This window comes from Tenrec ecaudatus, chromosome 1 (genome assembly GCF_050624435.1).
Source record: "Tenrec ecaudatus isolate mTenEca1 chromosome 1, mTenEca1.hap1, whole genome shotgun sequence".
Classification (NCBI taxonomy): Eukaryota; Metazoa; Chordata; class Mammalia; order Afrosoricida; family Tenrecidae; genus Tenrec; species Tenrec ecaudatus.
The window spans coordinates 261,210,715-261,233,786 of NC_134530.1; the positions used below are offsets into that span (position 1 = coordinate 261,210,715).

The 23,072-nt window shown below is 38.7% G+C and overlaps 1 protein-coding gene across 2 annotated transcripts in view; it reads left to right on the forward strand.

Moving 5' to 3' along the window:
* The window catches only part of TTC13 (tetratricopeptide repeat domain 13), a 108,201-nt gene that overhangs the window by 30,451 nt on the left and 54,678 nt on the right, over positions 1-23,072 (forward strand). For both annotated transcript variants that reach the window (XM_075531910.1, XM_075531916.1), the window contains exons 5-8: positions 16,098-16,163; positions 17,649-17,741; positions 20,494-20,610; positions 21,532-21,642. In XM_075531910.1, coding sequence (XP_075388025.1) covers positions 16,098-16,163; positions 17,649-17,741; positions 20,494-20,610; positions 21,532-21,642 — 387 coding nt within the window. The remainder of the gene's footprint in view (positions 1-16,097; positions 16,164-17,648; positions 17,742-20,493; positions 20,611-21,531; positions 21,643-23,072) is intronic.

Consider the following 23,072-nt stretch of genomic DNA (forward strand, 5'->3'; position numbering starts at 1 on the left):
ATTGAACAAATACTGTTGCCATTATAGTTGAAAGCAATGTAACAATATTTTAAAAATTAATAACCTACAAGTTTATGTAACTAACAAATTTTAGTACCTATTCAATATACGCATTTATTAATTTTTTGAGATCATCTTATTGGGGGCTCATACAACTCTTATCACAATCGATACATCTATCCATTGTATCGAGCACATTTGTACATTTTTTTGTCATCATCATTTTCAGAACATTTTCTTTCTACTTGAGCCCTGGTATTAGCTCCTCATGTTTTCCTCTTCCTCCCCGCCCCCCCTCCCCCATGAACCCTTAATAACTTATAAATTATTATTTTGTCATGTTTTACGCTGTCCGAAGTCTCCCTTCACCTACTTTTCTGTTGTCCATCCCCCAGGGAGAGGCTATATGTAGATCCTTGTGATCAGTTCTTCCTTTCTACCTCACCTTCCCTCCACCCTCCCGGTATCACCACTCTCACCACTGGTCCTGAGGGGTTCATCTCTCCTGGATTCCATGTGTTTCCAGATCTTAGAGTATACATCCTCTGGTGTAGCTGGATTTGTAAGGTAGAATTGGGATCATGATAGTGGGGGAGGGGGAGGAGAAGCATTAAAGAACTAAAGGAGAGTTGTGTGTTTCATCGTTGTTACACTGCACCCTGACTGGCTCGTCTCCTCCCCATAATCCTTCTGTAAGGGGATGTCCAGTTGCCTACAGATGGGCTTTGGGTTCCCACTCCGCACTCCCCCTCATTCACCATGATATGATTTTTTGTTCTTTAATGCCTTATACCTTATCCCATTGACACCTCATGATCACACAGGCTGGTGTGCTTCGTCCATGTGGGCTTTGTTGCTTCTGAGCTAGAGGACCACATATTTACCTTCAAGCCTTTAAGACCCCAGATGTGAATATCTTTTGATAGCTGGGCACCATCAACTTTCTTCACTACATTTGCTCATGCACCCACTTTGTCTTCAGCGATCAGATTGTGTGGGGAAGGTGAACATCATGGAATGTCAGTTTAATAGAAGAAAGTATTCTTGCATTGTGGGAATACTTGAGTGGAGGCCCAATGTCCATCTGCTACCTTAATACTAAACCTATAAATATATGCACATAAATCTATTTCCCTATCATCATATATAGATATATTTACATATATACATGCCTGTATTTAGACCTCTATAAATGACCTTTGCCTCCTAGTTCTTTCCTCTATTTCCCTTTACTTTCTCTTGTCCCACTATCATGCTCAGCCTTCATTCGGGTTTCAGTAATTCCTCTCGGTTACATTATGCTTCATCAAGTCCTACCAGCCCTTTTACACCTCCTCGCCGCCAATTTTGGATCACTTGTGGTTCCCTTGTCCCTGGGTTTGTGAACACCACCTCCTTTCCCCCACCTCCCCTTCTCCCATGTCCCCTGGAACTGTCACTCCCGTTGTTTTCTCCTCCCGATTAATTATCCCATCTAACTTATCTAGACAGGCCTGCAGAGATAATAGCGTGTACAAAAACAAGAGAGAGCAAAACAAAGCAACAAAAGAAAAACAGCAACAACAAAAACCAATGACAAAAAAAAGAAAAGCCTGTATACTTCAAGGTCTGTTTGTTGACATTTAGGAGTGTTTTCCCCTGGAGTCTGGTGGGGTGCCATGCCCTGCCTCCAAAGTCTATTTTTGGTATTTCTGTAGGACGTCCTTGCTCTGCTCCCCTTTGCTGTTCTGTTGCACGCCCTTAGTGTTTTGCCTCAGTGTGGTGGGATCAGATCGGGTATAATTTGCACACTGTGTCTCCACTGTTGTCCCCCGTAGGACTATGGGTCAGTGAGGGATGTCGTGTCTCATAGTGGGATCAGCCATATGGCCCTCTCTGTGCATTGGCTGCTCTGAGCAGGGATATCATCCTCAAGGTTTGGTAGGCCAGTATGTGCTCCACTCTCTCTTTTTTGCTCCCATGTGCTCTGATCAGACATGCCCCTTTCCCTGAGCTGTAGATTCAGTGCTAGCCTCTGAAGTAAAATTTTCTGGGGGATGGGGCATCTGTCCACATAGTTGGAATTGGGGCCAGCCCCTCAGACCTCTCCACTGGTTCCCTACTCCATGCTGATATGTTGTGTTCACATCTTGGAGCACTGGGTTGAAGTCTGGTCCCTTTTGCCCTGTGGAGATATAAACAATATCCTCCCCTGGGGTGGGTTAGTGCCCTGTTCCCCTGCTACCCATGCCCCCCCCACCTTTTTAGTTCGCTACCATATGTATCCCTAGATTGGGTCTGGCCCCTGCCATACTACCTGGTCAACACCCCAGGAATGTTTGTACACCGTAGCTTTTTTCCTATGCCCCTTTTGAAATTTTTTTAAGCTCTCCTCAGCAAACTCATGTTGTATTTGACCTTTTGTACTTCGCTTACTTCGCTTAGCATAGTTTCCTCCAGTTCTTCCCATGCAGTGATGTGCTTCATATATTCATCACTTTTTTAGTGATTTGTAGTACTCCATTATTTATATGTATGTACCACAGATTTTTAATCCACTCATCAGTTGATGGAAATTTGGTTTTTTTCTAACTCCTTACAATTGTGAACTGTGCCGCGATGAACATTGGAACACAGATGTCTAGCCTTGGTTTGTTTCTTGTCTCTTCTGAATATATGCCCAGTAGGGGGATTGCTGGGTTATATGGTAGATCGATTTCCATCTGTTTTAGATATCGTCAGATCGATTTCCATAGTGGATAAACATACTTAAGGATCCACCAGCAGTGGATAAGAGTTCCTCTCTCCCCACAGCCCCTCCAATACTAGTGGCTTTCTGATTTTTTTTTAATTGGGCTATCTTGGAGGGTGTTAAGGGGTATTTCATAGTTGCTTTAATTTGCATTTCTCTTGTGACTAATGATTGGGAACATTTTCTCATATATTTATTGGTCATTCAGATTTCTGCCCTTGTAAAACTTCTGTTCAGGTCCTTAGCCCAGCTCCTCAGTGGGCAATTAGTTTTTTTCTTTTTGGAAGCTAGCAGAGTATTGTAGATTTTAGTAATAAGACCTTTGTCTGATGTGTCATTGCTAAAGATGTTTTCCTAGTCCGTGGACTCTCTTATTCCTCTCTGGGTGGAATCTTTCGATGTACACAGACATTTTATGTTCACTATATCCCACCTGTCAATTTGTGACTCATCTGTATTTGAGTCCTTACCTATTTCTGATAACCTATGTATTTCCTGCGCTAAAATTCTCAGGTTGGTCCCAATTCCCTCATTGATGGCCCTAATAGTTGGGAGTTTTACCTCGTGGCTTGTGATTTACCTTGAGTTGATTGTTGTGCGTGGAGTGCAATAAGTCGCTTGCTTCATTTTTCTGCCAGTAGATATCCATTTTTTTTCCAGCACCACTTGTTGAAAGGGCATCTGCTTCCAGTTTGATAGTTTGGGGGCCCTTATTAAAGATCAGTTGTCTGTATGCTGATGATTTTATTTCTTGGCTTTCAATTCTTTTCCATTGGTCTGAGTATCTGTCATTATACCAATACCATGTGGTGTTGACCACTGACAGGTAAAACTAGCCCTGCCACTGTTGTGTCCTCCTTGGGGAGTTCTCTGCTAATGAGGGGTTTCTTCCCTTTCCGTATGAAGTTGGTAATCAGTTTTCCTGTTTCTTTGAAGAAAGATGAGGGTAATTGTATCAGGATTGCACTAAACTTACATAGTGCCTTGGGCAGAACTGGCATCTTTACTATATAGAGTCTTCTAATCCACGAGCATGGGATATTCTTCCATTGGTTGAGGTCACTCTTGGTTTCTTGTAATACTGTTTTGTAATTTTCCTCATATAAATCTTTTGTTTTTTAGTCAGTTATATCCCTAGATATTTCAATTTGTGCTTGACTATTGTGAAGAGTACCACCTTTTTTATCTCCTCTTCTGTGGTATTATCCGATGTGTATAGCTGTCCGATGGACTTCTACTTGTTGATCTTGTATCCTGCCACTCTGCCATATATCCTCTATTGCTTCCAGTATTCCCCTTGTGGAACTTTTGTATTTTACATATATAAAATTATATCATCAGCAAATAATGAGTTTCACCTCTTCCCCAGGTGAATACCTTTATTGTCTTTTCTTTGCCTTATGTTCTTAGCTAAAACCTCAAGTACGATGTCAAATAGGAGTGGAAACAAGGGGCATCTGTGGTCCCTTTTTCAGTAGGATCATGTTCATCTTTTCTCTATTAAGTACCATGTTGGCTCTTGGTTTTTCATATATAGCTTGTATTATCTTAAGGAATTTTCCTTCCATTCCTATGTTCTTGAATGTCTTAAACAGGAATTAGTGTTGGATGTTGTCAAATGTTTTTCTTGCATCTATTGATATCCTATGGTTCTTATAGTTTTTCATGTCAATGTGGTGAATGACACGGTCTTTTATATGTTGAACCATCCTTGCATGACTGGTATGAATCCCACTTGGTCATGTTGAATGATTTGTTCTGTATACTTTTGTATTCCATTGGCCAGTATTTTGTTAAGGATTTTTGCATCGATGTTCATTAGGGATATTGGTCTTGATTCTTCTGGGATCCTTCCCTGGTTTCGGTATCAGAGTTATATTAGCTCATAGAAGGAGTTCGGGAGTTTTCCATCTTTTTCTTTCTTCTGGAAGAGTTTGTGTAGGATTGCTGTCAGTTCTTCCTGAATCCTTGGTAGATTTCTCCTGTGAATCCATCTGGTCTAGGGGAATTTTTTGTTGGTAATCCCTTGATAACCTTGTCTATTTCTTTTTTTTCTCCAATCGTTTTATTAGGGGCTCATACAACTCTTATCACAATCCATATAAACATCAGTTGTGTAAAGCACATTTGTACATTCATTGCCCTCATCATTTGCAAAACATTTCCTCTCCACCTAAACCCCTGGCAGCAGCTCCTCATTTTCCCCTCCCTTCCGCTCCCCCTTCCCTCATGAAGCCTTGATAACTTATAAATTATAATTTTGTCATAGCTTGCCCTATCAGACATCTCCCTTCACCCACTTTTTCTGTTGTCCGTCCCCCAGGGATGAGGTCACATGTAGATCCTTGTAATTGGTGGCCCCTTTCCAACCCACACTCCCTCTACCCTTCCAGTATTGCCACTCACACCACTGGTCCTGAAGGGATCCTCCGCCCTGGATTCCTTGTGTTTCCAGTTTCTGTCTGTACCAGTGTACATCCTCTGGTCTAGTCAGATTTGTAAGGTAGAATTGGGATCATGATAGTGGGGGAGGAGGAAGCATTTAGGAACTAGAGGAAAGTTGTATGTTTCATCGTTGCTACACTGTATCCAGACTGGCTCATCTCCTGCCCGAGACCCTTCTGTAAGGGGATGTCCAGTGGCCTACAAATGGGCCTTGGGTCTCCATTCTGCTCTCCCCACCTCATTCACAATGATAAAATTTTTGTTCTGATGATGCCTGATACCTGATCCCTTCGACACCTTATGATCGCACAGGCTGGTGTGTTTCTTCCATGTGGGCTTTGTTGCTTCTGAGCTAGATGGCTGCTTGTTTACCTTCAAGCCTTTAAGACCCCAGATGCTATATCTTTTGATAGCTGAGCACCGTCAGCTTTCTTTGCCACATTTGCTTATTCACCCGTTTTGTCTTCAGTGGTTGTGTCAGGAAGGTGAGCATAATAGAACGCCAATTTAATAGAGGAAAGTATTCTTGCATTGAGGGAGTAGTTGAGTGGAGGCCCAATGTCCTTCTGATACCTTAATACTAAACCTATAAATATATGCACATGGATCTATTTCCCCATCCTCATATATAAATATATTTCCATATGTGCATGCCCTTATTTAGACCTCTATAAATGTCCTTTGTTTCCTAGATCTTTCCTCTATCTCCTTTGACTTTCCTCTTGTCCCACTCTCATGCTCAGTCTTTCTTAGGGTTTCAGTAATTCCTCATGGTTACATTACCCTTGATCACACCCTACCAGTCCTCCTACACCCTTCTCACCATCAATTTGGATCACTTGTTGTTCCCTTGTCTCAGGGTTTGTCAACACCACTACCTTTCCCCCCACTCCCTCTCCCATGTCCCCCTGGAATTTTGGTCCCTTTGTTTTCTCCTCCGGATTATTCATCCAGCCTATCTTATTTAGACAGACCTGTGGAGCAAATAACATGCACAGAAACAAGACAGAGAAAAACCAAGCAACAATATGCAACAAAACAACAATAACAAACCAATGATAAAAAAAACAGAACAAGAAAGAAAAGCTTGTAGTTAGTTGAAGGATCGTTTGTTGGCTTTTAGGAGTGTTTTCCAGTCCAGTCTGTTGGGGCACCATGCCCTGGCCCCAAAGTCCACTTTCAGCATTCCCTGGGTCCCTCGCCGCTCTGTTTCCATGCTGTTCTGTTGCACCCCTTAGTGTTTTGCCTCAGTGTGGCAGGGATAACCTTGTTTATGTCTTCTATTGCTATGGGTTTGTTGAGATTCTTGATGTCCATTGGAGATAGTCTAAGGATGGATTGTTTTTCCAAGAATTTGTCCATTTCTTCCAAGTTGTTGAATTCATTGGAATACAATCCTTCGTAGTACTGTGTAATTATCCTTTGGATTTCATTAGGGTCTTTTGTAATGTCCCCTCTTCCATCACTATTTCATCTTCTATTGAAGTGTGTTCCCTCCTTTCTTTCATTAAGTTTTTTTTTTTAAACAATTTATTAGGGGCTCATACAACTCTTATCACAGTCCATACATATACATCTTTCGTTAAGTTTACCAGCATTCTGACGATTCTATTTATTCTTTCAAAGAACCACTTTTTAGCAGCATTAATTTTTTACATAGCTTTCTTATTTTCCCTCTCCTGAATATCAGCCCTGATTTTTATTATTTCTTTTCTTTTGCTATTAGTGGGCTTGTCCTTTTGACTTTGGTCTAGTTTCTGTAAATTTTGTGCCAGCATATCAGTCATAAGTCTCTCTTCCTTTTTCATGTGTGCATGTATTGCTATGAAACCTCCTCTGATAACTGCCTTGGCTGTGTCCCATTAGTTTTGGTACACCGTGTTTATCATTCTCGTTGGTTTCTATAAATTTCCTAATTTCATCTCTGATCTGGGCCAGTACATACTCCTTTTGCAATAATGTTTTTCATCCTCCAATTGTTTGCCCTTGTTTTCTTCGTCTTCCTTTTGTTGATTTCCAGCCTTATGGGACAGTGGTCAGAGGGAGAGGTCTATATGATAGCAATGTGCTTAAATTTATGCAGATACGCCTTACACCCCAGCTTGTTGTCTATCTTCAAATATGTGCCATGTGGACTTGAAGGAATGTGTATTTTTTATATTTGCATAAAGAGCTTTGTAAATATCAGGTCAAATTGATTGTAGTGTTTAGGTCTCTAGCCTTGTTGTTGAGTTTCTTTCCCTGTGATCTATCTTTCTCAGAGAACAGTGTATTGAAGTCACCTACTTTAATTGTTGAGGCTATGATTCTATTTTCCTCATTTGAAGCGCTTTGTTGACGTATTCAGTGGGTCTCTCGTTTGAGGAATATATGTTTAAAATGCTTAGTGGTTCTTTGTCTACTGTTCCCTTGAACATTATATAGTGTCTCTCCTGATTTCTTTTCATGGTTTGTACTTTGAGGTCAATTTTATCCAAGATTAAGATTGCAATTCCTCCTCCATTGAATTGTGTTTTGCTTGGTATGCCTTTCTCTAGCCTTTGATTCTGAGCCTATTTTTTCTGTAGCCTTGAGATATGTCTCTTGTAGGCAGCAGATTGATGGGTTGTGTTTTCTAAGCCAGTCTGCTAGCCTCTGTCTTTTAATGCCTGAGTTCAGTCCATTGATATTCAGGGTTATTATCTCCATCTGTGGACTGTGTGATATCATCTTATACCTCTTATGTTGGGTGTTTTCTGTCCTCCCTTTATTATCTGTGTGTATGTGTGTGTGTTTCATTCTTGACTTCTTTACCCCCTTAAGCCAATGCTATCTTTGGCCTATTTTTTCTTTGTTGCCCTCTAGGTAATTTTTTCCATTTGGTGGTCTCTTATTTATGCTTGGTGAGTTCTGTTCTTCTGCCCATAACAGGTCAGCCAGGATATTGTGTAGGGCTAGATTTCTTCTAACGTATTATTTGAATTTTTCCTTGTCTGGAAAGATTCTTCTCTATCTATCTTGATAGATAATTTGGCTGGGTAGAGTAGTCTTGGGTTTACATTATTTTCCTTCAACTTTGGAATACATTACTCCACTCTCTCCATAGTTTCTGTTGATAGGTCCGAGCATGTTCTTATTTGGGAACCTTTATATGTGATTGCTTGTTTTTTCCTAGCTGTTCTCATATTTTCTCCTTTTCCTCAAAGTTGGATAATTTAACTTTTATGTGCCTTGGTGACTTCTTGGAATATAGTCTAGCTGGTGTTCTTTCAGCCCGGTGTCCAGCACTACAGAGGGAGGGTGGGTAGAATTTCCCCAGGAAGAAGGTGGGCAGGATTTCCCCCAAAGAAGTTGGGAGATATCCCCTGGTGGAGGGTGGGCGGGCTTTCCCAAGCAAGAGCAGAGCTTTCCCAGCTGGGTGAAGATCAGGTTTAAATGTCGTAGGCTAAGGGAGTTGTCTGCAGGTCGGTAGTAGTGTGTGAGAGAAATGGGAAGAGAAAAAGGAACAAATGGAAAAGAAAAAAAATCTAAGCCAGCTGAGACTGTGGGGGGATAGAGATAAGCGAGGGAAACAAAAGTAATAATAAAGCTTGGTTCCGATCCCTGGATCCCTTACTTGGTGCTGGAGGATTTTAAACACTTCCCCGAGGGAGCGGCGAGCTGTGGCTGTGTTGAGATTAAGCCCCTGCACTGGCTCCAAATGGTCCTGGCTTTGGCCAAGACAGTGGCAGAGCTGTTAGACCCTAGCCGGTCTCCACTGTGGTAAGCCAGAAGCCCCCAGACCCTCAAAACCTTTTGGATCTGTGCCAACTTATCTTTATGATGTTCCCCCTGCAACCCAATAGTGTGGAATTTCCCTCTTAGTAACTCTTCTTGACTGATTTCTGCATAGTCCCTGTGGTATGTGATACATATTCGCGATCTTCCTGGAAGCCCTCTCGTTAATGTTTCATATTCTGAATTTATGTACTACTTCATTTCTTTTTAGCCTAATTTTATAATTACAAATGATTGCAATATTTCTATGTAATCTTTTCATTTTAATGGTTATATAAAATCCCATCTTCGATTGCAATTGCATTTAGAAAGCAAATCGGAATTTCTCTTTGTAAAGAAAAGATACTAATATTTTCAAATTTGTTAACACATTTTCTTTAATTTATGATAAAATAGGCTGCTCCCAACTCAGAAACTTTTCTTTGAGAATGTATATAGGTTTTTAAGTTGGAACTGGTGGTTCAAACTATTGGCGGGCAAGAGTGGGAGGTTCTAATATGTTGGGCCCTACAGAAGGAAGACCTTGGTGGTAATTTATTATGCATTCTTATATGGCAATGAGAATAACTTCTGCTTTCTTGGAAGTGCCCTTCTTGGCATTTTATATGTATTCACCCAATATTTTGGTACTTCCCAACCTTTTTTCACATCGTGGCACATGTGGAAAGTCTTATTTGTGTGGCATTAAGGGGTAAACAGGAACAGACTTGGAGGCTATGATATATCCATGTATAGGTTGGTGAAAACTTCACACGTTTCTTTACATTTTGTGATTATAAGCCATAAAAAGATGAAACCTAAAGTACTACCAAACTATTTTTTTTATTAATGACAAGTTTAAAATATTGCTTGATTCTGTATTTCTGGACAACACTTCTTTATTGGCTTTATGTTTAAATATGCTGCACACATTACTATGTATGAGTTTTTACTTTATTTCTTCAAAGTCTTGGTAGCTAATGCCTTCAAGAAACTACATATTAGCTAGTAGAACACTGCTGAAAAAGAGTTATTGCTTGTGGTCCAATTAGTTTAAGCTACTTTCTCATCACAAACAGAATTTTCATGTCGCAGTCTCTAAATTGTATTTTGAAAGTACGGGTAGGGTATCCTTTACACCTAATCAGTCCTCTCTGTCTTCTATTGACAAGTGTAGTGTTAAAATTTCTTGCGGTAATGAAATAAAATTTTGCCTCCACAGCACTTTTTCAGAATAGTGATGAAACTTTTCCTCAAGCATATACGGGCATTGCTCTGGTGCTTTTTTTATCTCTTCAAATGATAACTAAACCACATTCCATAGAAAATCATATTTGTCAGTGCATCTGTATATTTTCACTTGTTGCTTACAGGAAGGACCTTGCAGAATTATACAAATCTTCAAAAGCTTGAACTAATAAGCCTATAAACATATTTTTAACAAATTGGCAACTTGAAAACTCTTCATACCAAATATTTTCAGTTTTCTTTGGTATAGTAAGTCTTGACAAACTTCTCTTGGACATCCAGCCAAATCCAGTATGAGACAGCAGAGCATAGTACGTGATTCCATTCATCTAATGCTGAAAGCATATTGGCACATGGAGAGTTGGATTTTATTAACGCTATCATCATCGTGTGAGATTTAGATCTACTTATGAAGGATACTTAAATCGCACAATTATCTTTTGCTGTCAAACATTCACTTTGCTGTTTATTCTAGCTGCACCATCAGGATACAGACCCACGGGATGTTTCCATAATTGTTTGTATTTCAAAGTGCTCACATAGATATTTATGCCTGTTGGTTTATTTGATACTTCCATATATGGGGGAAAAAGTCCCTCAAAATCAGGATTTTAACTAAGGCCAGCTACAAGGTTTACACATGTCAATCTCCACTGAAATTGTTGACTGAAAGCATATGAATTAGTGCTGCAGTTACATGGGAGAGCTGTATGTCATTTGCACATCATGTCAGTGCACCTGACAATGGTGATATTGGATAGTGAGGCCTTTTCTTTATTTCTATACTTTTTTTGGTCCCCATGAAGGGCTGGGTAACATAAATGATTCAGCAATTTTATGAGGCAGTTTGGCTTCTGCTATATTAATTGTGTGATCGAACGCATACAAAACCTTTTTCTTATTTTTCATTAGTGGACAAAAACTAAATCATTTCTCTGCATATATTGTTTCCAAATCTTTTACTTAAATATATGTGTGTGTATGGTTTGCCATCGTGTCTTCATTTTGTAACTTCTTTGTAAACTAGATACTTAAGCTAGCATTTAATCCTCATTGCATTACTTACGGGATTCCAGAGTAGGGTAAGCAATCAATGCACTCAGCTGCTAGCCAGAAGGTTGGAGGTTCATGTTCATCCAGAGATCCCAGGAAGAAAGGTTCTACTTCAGAACAATCAATGATTGAAAACCTTATGACATACAATTAGTTCTACTCTAACACTCTTGGAGTCACTATGACACAAGATCTACTTAACAGCACCTGGTTTTCTTGCTTATGTAGTGGCTTCTTTGCTTTATGGGGATTGGTTTGTAGCTCCAAGCTAATGACTTTCTAGCTTTAATTAAAAAATCAACCTTGTGATGGAATAATGAATACTTAAAAAATTCAGAAGTTGCTATATATGTTAACAAGAGAAACAAATCCAGCAACACTCACATATGTATATGGGAGAGCTATATATCAAGGAGTAATTACATAAAAAGAACATCCCAGCCAAGGCCAACATAAGTCAGACACTACTCTATAATTACCTCTTCAGACTCACACAACCATAGGCAATGATGCAGAATGCAGGAAGATCACAGGCTAGTGGGTGCAAAGTCACGTGGACCCAAGGTTGGTGGAAATATGGCCAGGCTCCGGCAGCTGCCTGGGTTAGCCCCAGAGAGGAAAAAGCAGCAAGGAGGAGTTTCCCAGAGCTCTCCTCGTGAGATGGCCCACACCTCCAAGGAAGGACCATCAGGCTGTGACCTGATTGACATGTTGGATGCCACTCCCACACTTTCATACTTCTTCAAGTTGATATAAAGTTAACCATCACTATATAAGTTACATGACGGAAATAACAACTTAGTTCTTTATGGATTCAGTAGATAGCTATCTTGAGAACGGAGTAGGTATAATTGGGAATTTGAAGTGGGTGAAGGGAGACGTCAGGCAGTTTAAGATATGATAAAATAATAAAAATTTATAAATTATTAAGTGTTCCTGAAGAAGGGGTGAGTGGGGAGGGAAGGGAAAAAATGAGGAGCTGATTCCAAGGGCCCAAGTGGAAAGAAAATGTTTTGAGAATGATGGGGGCAACAACTGTACAAATATGCTTGACACAATGGATATATATATGGATTGCAATGAGTTGTACAAGTCCCCAATAAAGTGATTTAAATTTTAAAAAGGGAATACTCATTCTCATTTAAGTCAATTAAAAATCTGAAAAAATTATAAAATATAAAGTTTATTCTTATGCACTCAAAGTTACTTTTATATATTCTTATCCTAAAACTCAATTTGTCTTTAGAAGTAAATATTGTTTTCTAGTGGGGGTGGTGAATCTCAACAATTCTAACACAGGCTTTGACTTATTGTTAATTTCATAAGCCAATGATAGAGGAGAAAATAAGTAAAGGCATATCACTTCAGTAAAGTTATAAAGTAAGTTATTTAAATTTAGGAACACTTAATATTAGATGATATGTATAATAGTCACAGTACTGATACCTCCTTCAGTGCTCTTAGAAAAAAATCTAAAAAGAGTAAATTAAATAAAACGTAAATGCATTAGACTTGTGCAGAATAACTGAATGACTGCTGAGAAGTCAGTCTCTACTTAGGAGTGTCAGGACCCAGAGATGTTGCAGGTGAAGAGGGAAGAGAGAGAAGGGATTATTCAGGCTGCTTCTACACTCTGGCCATGGGGCTATGTATAAAATTCCTGAATCGAGATTTGTTGAACCAGTGATTAAAGTATACGCAGTGTACAGTGGGAGCAGAGGAGCTAGAACAACTTCATTTTTTAGGAGTCAATGAAGACTGAGGAACTTCTGGGCACAGGTGATGGGAGTGTGTCAAGCAGAAGGTGATACTGCAAACGCACTGAGCCAGAACTATTGTTCGTTGCCATTGAGTGGATTCCAACTGATGATGACCCTCTGTATTGCAGAGTACAGCTACTTCTTGGGCTTCAGAGCTGTAGCATTTTAGAAGCAGCTGGCCAGTCAGGTTTTCTGAGGCACCCTGGGGTATGTTCAGTATAAAAGGATAGAGTGAGTGGAGATGAGACTCAACGGTAAGACAAACTTTTGTTACTGTGTGCATAACATTTTCTTCTGCCAAGGACTGCAGATATTACCTAGTTATTTTTCCAAATTAAGAGTTTCCAGCCTTTAATAGGTACAGTGGTACTGTGGTTTCATGCTTGTACACTAAACAGAAGGTCAATGGTTCCAAACCACCATCTGCTCTGTGGGGGAAAAGGCCTGATGAGCCATTCCCATGATGATTACAGCCTAGGAAACACTAGGAGTGGGTCACGTCTACTCAGTTATAAAGACTTGCCATGAGTTAGACTTGGCTCAATGGCACATTAAAGTTTAGAATTTAAAATTAAGTGGTGGATCAAAACTAATAAAAAACGAAATACAGCAGGCTAGTAAGTAATAGATTATGTTGTGTATAGTAGGGCTAGGTATAAGAGGCAAATTTTTGTGTTCTGTGTGTTAGGTTTCTATTTATTGTGTACTGGATTGCAATGTAAAATGTATATCTTAAAATATATTAGAGTAAAAAGTTTGTCGCTGTTGTGTAGGTACTGCTAGATATGAGGGAAGTGATATAACTTTAATGTTAGATTTTAAATTTTATTTTATGTGAGTCTGGCAAATAGGGAAAAGCTACAAATAAACAAGTATCTTCTGTAACCAAGGAAAGAAATGCAGGCTTAAAATAGCAGGTGACTGATGAAGTGGCAGAGATAGATACCACACACACTGAAGAAGTAAAATTCCCAGGATTCCACAAGTGCATATATTAGATAGGGGCAGGGGAATGACTCCTGCGTTGTCTGCTGCGGGCGTGAGGGTAGAGGGGGATGCTAGTCTCCCAGAGTAACCTTATTTTAGTACGCTATTATTTGACTGTTGGTACGCTGTTATCTGATTCCCCTCTGGCTTTGGTGGTGTATGTTAAGGCTTCACAAATCTGAGAGTAACTGGCACCTTCCCTCAAGAATGTCATCCATCACAAAGAACAGACTCCTTTGACTACTGCCCCTGCCTGACCATAGGTTCTGCCCAACCTCCTGGCAGGCATTACTACTGTAGGAAAATTGAAAGCATTCTTATTTTGATTACTTAGTAGGTAACTTTTTTCTTGCCCTCCTCTTCCCTCTGTGTTGTGTCCCCCTTCCCTCCAGCCACTACTCAGCCATTCTCTCGTTTGGGACATGTTCCCCAACCCCTTATGAGGAAGGATATGTAAGCCAGCAAAGATATTTAAATATCAAAAGTAGTTGATGCAAAATTAAAGGACCCTCTTTGTATTCTTTTCTTAGTTTTCCTTTACTTTTTAAAACAGCTTTTTATTTTGAATTGGGTAAAGGTTTACAGAGCAGATCATCAGTTTTAATTCAATAATTCACACACGTGTTGTTTCATGTCATGCATTGCAGTCCTCTCAGTACAATGTCACTAATTCCACTTCCTCTGTGTGTTTCCTTTGTCTGTTCTTCCCTCTCTCCTAACCCTTCTGAGCATTGCCCACCTCTCTAAGATGAGTGTTCCTCTTATGGACCTCTCTATTGTAGATCGGCACGATGACTGAGGGCCATGGTCTTGCGGTGAACAGGGCCGGGCAGGTACCAACTAAAGCAGAGTTTCCTCGGGTGGACGATACCACCCTCTGTGGTTGCTGAAATGAGGTGGGGCTGGGCTGCAAAAGTAGATGACTACACTTTATCCTAGATTTTGGACTATAGTGCAATTTTCTTTAAATACTCACTATTTTTGTTTTGTTTGATTTTGCTAGAGATTTGGGGAATGTGGATTTTTTTTAGGTGAATTTCTCTAAATTTTAATACAGAGTGTAGGCAAAGCCATCTGCTGGCTGGGTTGTGGTCAGTGACCCAGCAGTTCACCACTAATTGTAATGTAGTTCATTCTGCTTAACATCTCCCTTTAAAAAAAAAAAGCATGGCATTGTCCTCCTTGCCTTTTCTCATTTATGTATCGCTGAAGTTGATAGGTTCTTCTGTAATACTAGCAGGACCTGCCTACCTCAGATTTGCATGTGAAGAACAGATTTCTGCCTTCTTTGAGGGCCTCATTTGGTGCAGTTCTGTTAAAATGTTATTAGTGTTAAGAGTTACATCCAGGAGGTCACAGCCATAGGCTAATCACTCTTCTTAAAAGTACAGCAAAGGCGTCAGAGAAGAGAGAAAAGTTGTGGCTAAATGCTAGCTAGAGGCATTGCACTCCGCAAATAGAGTAGTTTGCACGACTGAAATGTCCAAGTATGGTGGTTTAAGATGATCGGTTATAGGACCTGATCTGTACTTCATCTCACCCATCAGGTTGGGAAAAATGCAGGTTCCTGAGAGGCTCTGGTTTTCCATTCTAATCCCTTACTTAGTCTATTAATCCTCCACAAGATTATGGAGGGAACTGTTTTTTGTGGGGGTTTTTTCCATTATGATTCCCAGAGGTTCCTTTTTCTTTCAGTTATTCTATGGCTATTTGAAAGAGCATTAGCAAGAGACATTGACTAGTACTGGACTTATCTCTGTTAGCCTTTGTGTAAGCTACCACTTTCTTCTCTGTAAGATATGATTGTCAATGATACCTCGTCATTGAGTTGCTGACATTAAAGAAAACGCTACATAGAAGAAATAGTCATACTACTTGATGTTTAGTAGACATTAAGTAATGTTGGTTCCCTTCCCATTATTTTATTATTTTGTCCTGATATAAAACTCTGTGCATAGAGCTCATTCAAGCGGACTTTTCGAATACGGACTTCCCCAGCTGGGGCTGCTCTTACTGTCTCATGAGGAATATGGAGAGCTCCTCACTAGTGGCATGGCATTAACATGGGTTAAGCAGAAACTGATTTTGTTTGCATTGTTTTTGTAGTGTTTGACGTGTTTCTGTTTTGGTCTGACTAGGAGGAGCCTGATCTGGTCAGTGCAATTTATGGCCGAGGAATAGCCTACGGAAAGAAGGGGCTACATGTGAGTATGTAACCGTCACAGTTGCCACCGTGCCTGCCTGCCTGCCTTGAGAGGGCCAAGGGCCCAGATGGAGTCATGGTTCTTTACGCTCACACGGCATGAATAGTGGTGCTGGTTTGGTTTGGTTTTCTCAGTTTTACAGCTGAGAAAATAGCCGTAGAGTGATTGCTGAGATCCAGTGGCTACCTGTGCTTTCTACCCTGGTCTTCTGAGGTCACTCTTGCCACACTTCCCCTCCACGAGGGTAGCCTCTGGTTGCCTGACCTGGATTCTTGATGCACTGCACATCACCCAAGAAAAGTATGCGCCCTTCACGGCATTCCTAAGAAAGAGTCTTTGTTCAAAATAGAAATCAGTCATCAACAGTTGTAATGGGACTTAGACTTCTCACAATACTTAAAAATTGAACAGATGAACAAAAGTTTTTTTTAAGTGTGTGAGACTTATTTGTTCACATATACTTTTCTCAGATAGGTATAATATCTCTGTACTTATGCTTCATATTACCTTTATTTCTCTGAAGAAGATGGGAGAAAGATCAGTATGTTTCCCCAATTAAAGGCACCAATTAAGATTTAACTGAAGTCATATATAAATACTGAAATGGTCTATGGTTCAAATCCAAATTTTAAGTCTGAAACATTGAACATAAACCTTTTCTATATGTCTTATCTTATGTTAAAATGATACGATGTTTTGAGGGGGAAATGCCAAGATTTTTGACAATAAAAATATTCTACTAAGCTAGCCTGATGAAGATATATATGTATACATATATTTATTTCATCCATATGCCTGAGTTTGATTATCTGAAACATGGAGAGCTAAGAATTCAGAATTGGGGATGAGGGAGATAGTAAGGAGGAAACCAGTGTCGTATCCAGAGAATCAGTCAATTACTAGTGGGGAATTTGCTTTATTAAAGTTCAAAGCTAAATGAATAATCCTCATCTCTCTTCATTTTGACATGAAATTTGCATCTGTTTACAAAGTTACCCATGCATTTTAAGACATTTTATTATAAAATAACAATTGTGATAACTTTTAAGGAGAATTTTCCTAGACATCTTCAAGTATAGGTATATTATAAATTGGCTTGTGGTTTGTTTGCTTTTTTTTAGTCAAGACTGAGTTTATCCCTTTTTCATCTCCTGTGGCCACTGGTCAGCATCACTCTGCATGCTGGTCTCCACATTCTCAGTTTTAAAAGTGTTTACATAGATTAAATTTAGAAAATAGACTTTTTAATGCTCTCTTTGGAACTTCTGCAAGGCATCAGGAAATGCATGGATAAGTGGACTTGAGTGAGTTAAATGACTGTAATTACTTATTTATCTTGTCAGAACATCTTATGCAGAAGCTCACTTCATATTTACATCTAAAAAGTTAGCTATATCATTACTAAATTACTAATTTTTTCAGAAAATCTTTTCACCCTGGTTTTGAGTAACAGTATGTCTCATACTAAGCTAATACCTTTTTAAGGACATTAAGAATGCTGAGCTTGCTCTGTTTGAATTGAGCCGAGTAATTACCTTGGAACCAGATCGTCCAGAGGTATTTGAGCAGCGAGCAGAAGTGAGTGTGGTTTTCTTTTTCCCTCTGTCATTATTGGGTTAATTAAACCTCAGATTTCTTTTTTCCTATTATTTTATTACTTGCCAATTTTTAGTTCCTTTATACCATTGTGTTTTCATAATAGGTGCTAAACGCCCTTAAACATAGTTGAATTGACTAGAAAACCGTGGACCAAGTGATACTATTGATCTAATATCTAGTAATGTCATACTAAGTCATGCACTTATGACATACACTTGATATTTACTGTCTGTGTGATACTTTAGCAAAACAATATCCCTAAATCCAAATGAAATGATCAGCCTTTTGAAGCAGTGTTCTACTGATGTGTATATATAGAATGCTTCTGAAATATACCTATCAACATAGGCTAGGTGATACATAGGATGATTACATAAGATCCTATATAGATTGGATGATTGCAGTGAGACATCAGAGGAACTTAGAACTTTAGCCAGAAACAGTGATAATGCCACGTCATACTATAAGCAAAACAACTCAGAAGATAAGAAACAGAGGAGAGACTGCTGCTTAACAGTGCCAGTAATGGGAAGGGCATTTCTGAGGAAGGTATCTTAGATGATGGTGATACTTGAGCTGGAAGAATGTCCATTCTTGGGGACATGAGATAGAAAAGGACAGTCAGAGAAGAGAATGTGTGCAAACGAAAATGTGTTGGTTTAACCATTTTCATAAAATAATTGTAGACTCTCCATGTCTATGCAGTATTTATTTTGCTACTCATTCACTCATATTAGAAGCTTTAGGGATTATGTTAATATATTGTCTAAATAAAACTTTTAATCATCTGATATGGCATGATCACAATTGGACTAAACAAAAAAATGACTTTTTGGGGCAAAAAACTGTAAGTAAAGGAAGTACTAAATATTTCATAATCTAAGGCTCTATTTGTCATTCTTGCCCCTTCAAAATTATAGTGTCTTAAATTATAATTCAGTTTCTTAAGGTGAATTTTATGACTTTTTGAATAAAATTCATTCTCAACAATATAACTCATCTCATGTCTATTTTGGATTGTAGCTGCCAAAGCTTAAGTGGCTGTAATTTGTTAAGGACTTTTTGAGAGTCTTTTTGGTTTTCATGTATTTTCTAACTACTTTAACGACCATCTGCTTTAGAAGGGAGTACAGATGCCGTGTCCCTCTGTTACTCAAATGCTACTTTGCAATGATATGATGAAGCATGAATTTAGTAAGTGCACCTGGAAATAAGACTTATTTAGCAAGTTTTTGAAATTTGCATATCAAATAAAAATTAGTTGTTCATCCAAAAATGAAATTGGTAACTAGAAAAATACATCTCAAATTTGTTTAAAATGTATCGTAATATTTCTCTTTTCAGCTATTACTAATATACCTAGTGACTTTCCCAGATAAATTATATCATTCAATTTATATATACTATGAATTGTTTTCTGAGAAATCTTTTGCCTTCATGCTTTCTGAAGTAGTCTATGTTTAATAGGTATAACTAAGGCTTTTTAAGTTACTCTGGTTATTATTCTCTATCTCACTTCTTGTACTGGACTGGAATAATGTATGTAGGTAGGAGTTCATAAACTAGGTAAGTATTTTTTCCCACTCAGATATGAAACAGACCAGTCTCCTTTTTAAATTCTCAGGCATACTTTTGTATAATCTTGGTTTTCTTTCTCTTTCTGAGCTACCATGCTTACCTCTGATGTTATGCCTTCCTGGATCCTCTCTCTCTTTTTGCTGATTTTAAGCTCCTGTTAATTAAGAAACCAGTTAATAAAACTTGACAAAAATTATCTATAAGCAAAATAAACCCTAATTTAAGGACTTTTGTTCAGAATAAAGTACTTGGGTTTGACTCATGAATATTGATACCCATTTTGGATTTTTTCACACCTTTTTTTTGTTTCATTTTGAACTGTCTTCTGTGATATGCTGACTGAACATAGCATGATCGCTGGATATAAAGTGATTTCCCAAATAGACTTGCGGATATTTTTTTCTCTTACTTGACCTTTGTGACTGATTTCTTAAGAGTTAACACAAAGAAAGCTTACAAAATCCCTGGAAACTTAGAAATTTTCACTTAGGACTTATTATTATAACAGATATAACTAAAGTCTAGGAACAACTACATTTAATTGGGAGCTAATGCATATATAATATCATTCCATAGTTCTGTCATGTCAAGCAGAATTGTACACTATGTTCTAATGGTTCCAGGTTATCTTTCAGATCAATTTTATTACCTTCATGTTTATATATACATGTAAATACGCAAAGGGGCCTCAAAAAGTTAGAAAGAGTCCAGTATCTTTTAATTCCATTATACATGTATATACACAGACGGGCTTCACAAGGTTAGTAGGAAAAGTCCACGATCTTTTAATTTTAGTTTTCCACAAACTTTGAAACTGCCTCGTGTGTGTATGTGTCAAATTTTGGCTTTATAGAATTTGGAATATATACAATATTAACAATTATACATCATTGAGGGAAAAGTACACATTTCAAGAAAAGCAACATCTATCATAAACAAGAAAAAAAAACGACAATAACTATAGTCTTAGTTCATCAGTGTCCTTGACTGGACTAGGATTAGTAGAATCTTAGTTTACTTTGAATCTCAATCCATGGGTTCAAGGACTCCAGTGTGCTGGGAATCATTCTGTGAGTGTAGTAGTGTGGTGAAGTGGATGTTAGGGTTGGTTATGGGACTTTTTCTCCCCTAATTGCAAGTTTCGGATTCATAGATCCTATCCCCCCTGGGTCGAATCACTGAGGCAGTGAATGATCTCACTAAGGCTATCCAGCTCCAGCCCTCAGCGCGGTTATATCGGCACCGAGGGACCCTGTACTTCATATCAGAGGTGAGTTGTTCTGGTCTTCATCCATCTCCTTTCATAGTGGTTAAGATTTTACCTTTTGCCTCCGAAAGCTGTGTTTTGATAGATTTTAGTTTAGTAATTTGCTTCGTAATGTGCTTATGATTCAAGAGAGTTATAAAAACATTTTTATAACTGAGATTAAAGTTACAGGGACATTAGGTACAAAGAACACATGTGGTTCTTATTTTTTCCCTTTAACTATGGACAGTGACTAATCCTGGACTGGAATTTATGAAAAGGAGAAATGTGGTTCATGGTCATATTTGAACATTTCTTATAAATATCATCTGAGAGAAACAGGTTTCCAAGCTATTAATGAGATTTTTAAATCTAGAGGTACAATGTGAGTCTCTCTGAATATCGTGACCCAAGAACTGTACTCTAAACTAACAGGGCTTCCAGACTATAGGTTTCCTGTATGAGTGACCCCAATCTGGGAAGGACATCTTGTGCTGTCTTAATGGTATTTGTGATTGTTCCAATTGCTGACAAAAATCCCAAAGAAAATAGAGCAAACATCTCAGGATAGCACATTGTAGTCAAAAGCTTAGCTATCTGAACATTATTCAGTATACTAAAAGTCTAGTACCACAAAATGCTTGGGAGACTTTCTCTCACAGACTTTTACCTGAATAGTATTTTAAATAATGTTCCGTATTGTAATTGAGGCGAAGTCCTTAAAATAATCCTTTATTTGCTGACCCCCCAACCCCAATCAATTTTTGAAGAAAACGGATTCTTACAGTAAGTAAGCCCTTAATATCTGTGGTCATAAGATATTTTCTTTAAAACCCAAGCGGGCACAGAATTTATCAGGATTGTTTTTCTCTACCAATCAAATATAGAAAATTCTCAAGTACTTAATGGCTATTGCTTTATTTTCCCCCACTTTATTTTTCATAGGACTATGCAACCGCCCACGAAGACTTTCGGCAGTCCCTAGAACTGAACAGAAACCAGCCTATCGCTATGCTCTATGAAGGGTTAACTTTCTTTCACAGAGGACTTTTAAAGGTGAACGTGCTGTGTGGTATGTCTGAAATATGACTCTGCTCTTTCGTGGGTAGAGAAAATATAGTGAAGTATGGTTTGGCATATTTTTAAAATGATATCTCAAGAGTCTGATGGGTTTCTTTTAGAAAGTGAATCAATATATTTATTGAGCCCCTACTATTTTGAGGGAGGTACAGAAAGAATGAATAAAAGGTTAATACAAGGGAGAAATAATACCACTTATGAAGTATACAGTTTGCTAAGCTTTTTTCTACAAGCAATGTATTATATGAGGAGTACTCTTAAAGTAATATAAACACACTGCTTTGGGAATGTAGACAAGAAAGTCCCCGGTGCTGTGCTAAGGATTTTGACTTTTATATGTTAGTTCCTGGCAGTAGTCAAATTTAGATTTTGAGAAAATATGTAGTTTAGACCAAATCTGACCCTGTGGTGGCTGGAGATAGCAGGGACAGACAGAGAGTGATAGGAGGTACTTGTAGCAGTCTGTGTCAGAGGGACTCAGACCTGATCCCATGCTTTGAGAGGCAGCAAGAATGGAAAAGAGCAACAGGTTGAGAGACATTTCTGTGCTTGATCAGATTACTCTAAGGGACTGACTGGCTACTCCGAGGAGACAGTAGGGAAATTCAGTACAGGGGTTCCCTAAATCAACTAAAATTTTGGGGTACACATGTTTCCAGCCTCTGCCTTTCTTCTGCCCTGATACTTTATTCAACATTCTCAAAATACTTGTTGAGAACCTTCCGAGTGGTAGAATTGCGACAGCATTGAGGAGACACAAACATACAACTAGTGCTGGGCATCAGGGATCTTTGTTTTTACCTCTGTTTCCTCAGGGCTTCATAATGCCTGGCACATTGTAGGTGCTTTCCTACTGGATATAGCCACACTGGCTGATGAAAGATGAGTATCATGCAACCGAAAATACATGCAGCCTGCCCAGGTGGGAGCACAGCGATGGCTGTGAATGAGAGGGACGGGCATTACGGCTCAAAGAACCTACATCTTATCCTTGAAATGAATCCAAGAACTCTCTGAGCATCTGAGATAGGTGTTTGGGGAAAGGCTGAAGAGAAGACTTATTTTTTAAAAGCTGCATGTTGTACATCCTCAATATGAAGGACAGTGCCTGTCACATAGTAGGTGCTCAATAAATATTAGCAGGATAAATGAATTCAAGGACATAGTGTTGAATTTGGTTGGAACATTTTGGTGTGTTCCCTGGCTCTGAATCCTTATTAACTGCACTTATAGAGAAGTTATTTGAAATTTTTCAGCTTCAAAAAAATTAAAAATTTTTCAGTTTCTCTTTCCATGTGTGTAAAACAGAGATGATTCTATTTTGCTCCTGCAATTATTGTGAGGATTAAATAATAAAAGTAAAAATTATTTTGTAAGATATAAATATTAATCAAGTGTTGATTGTG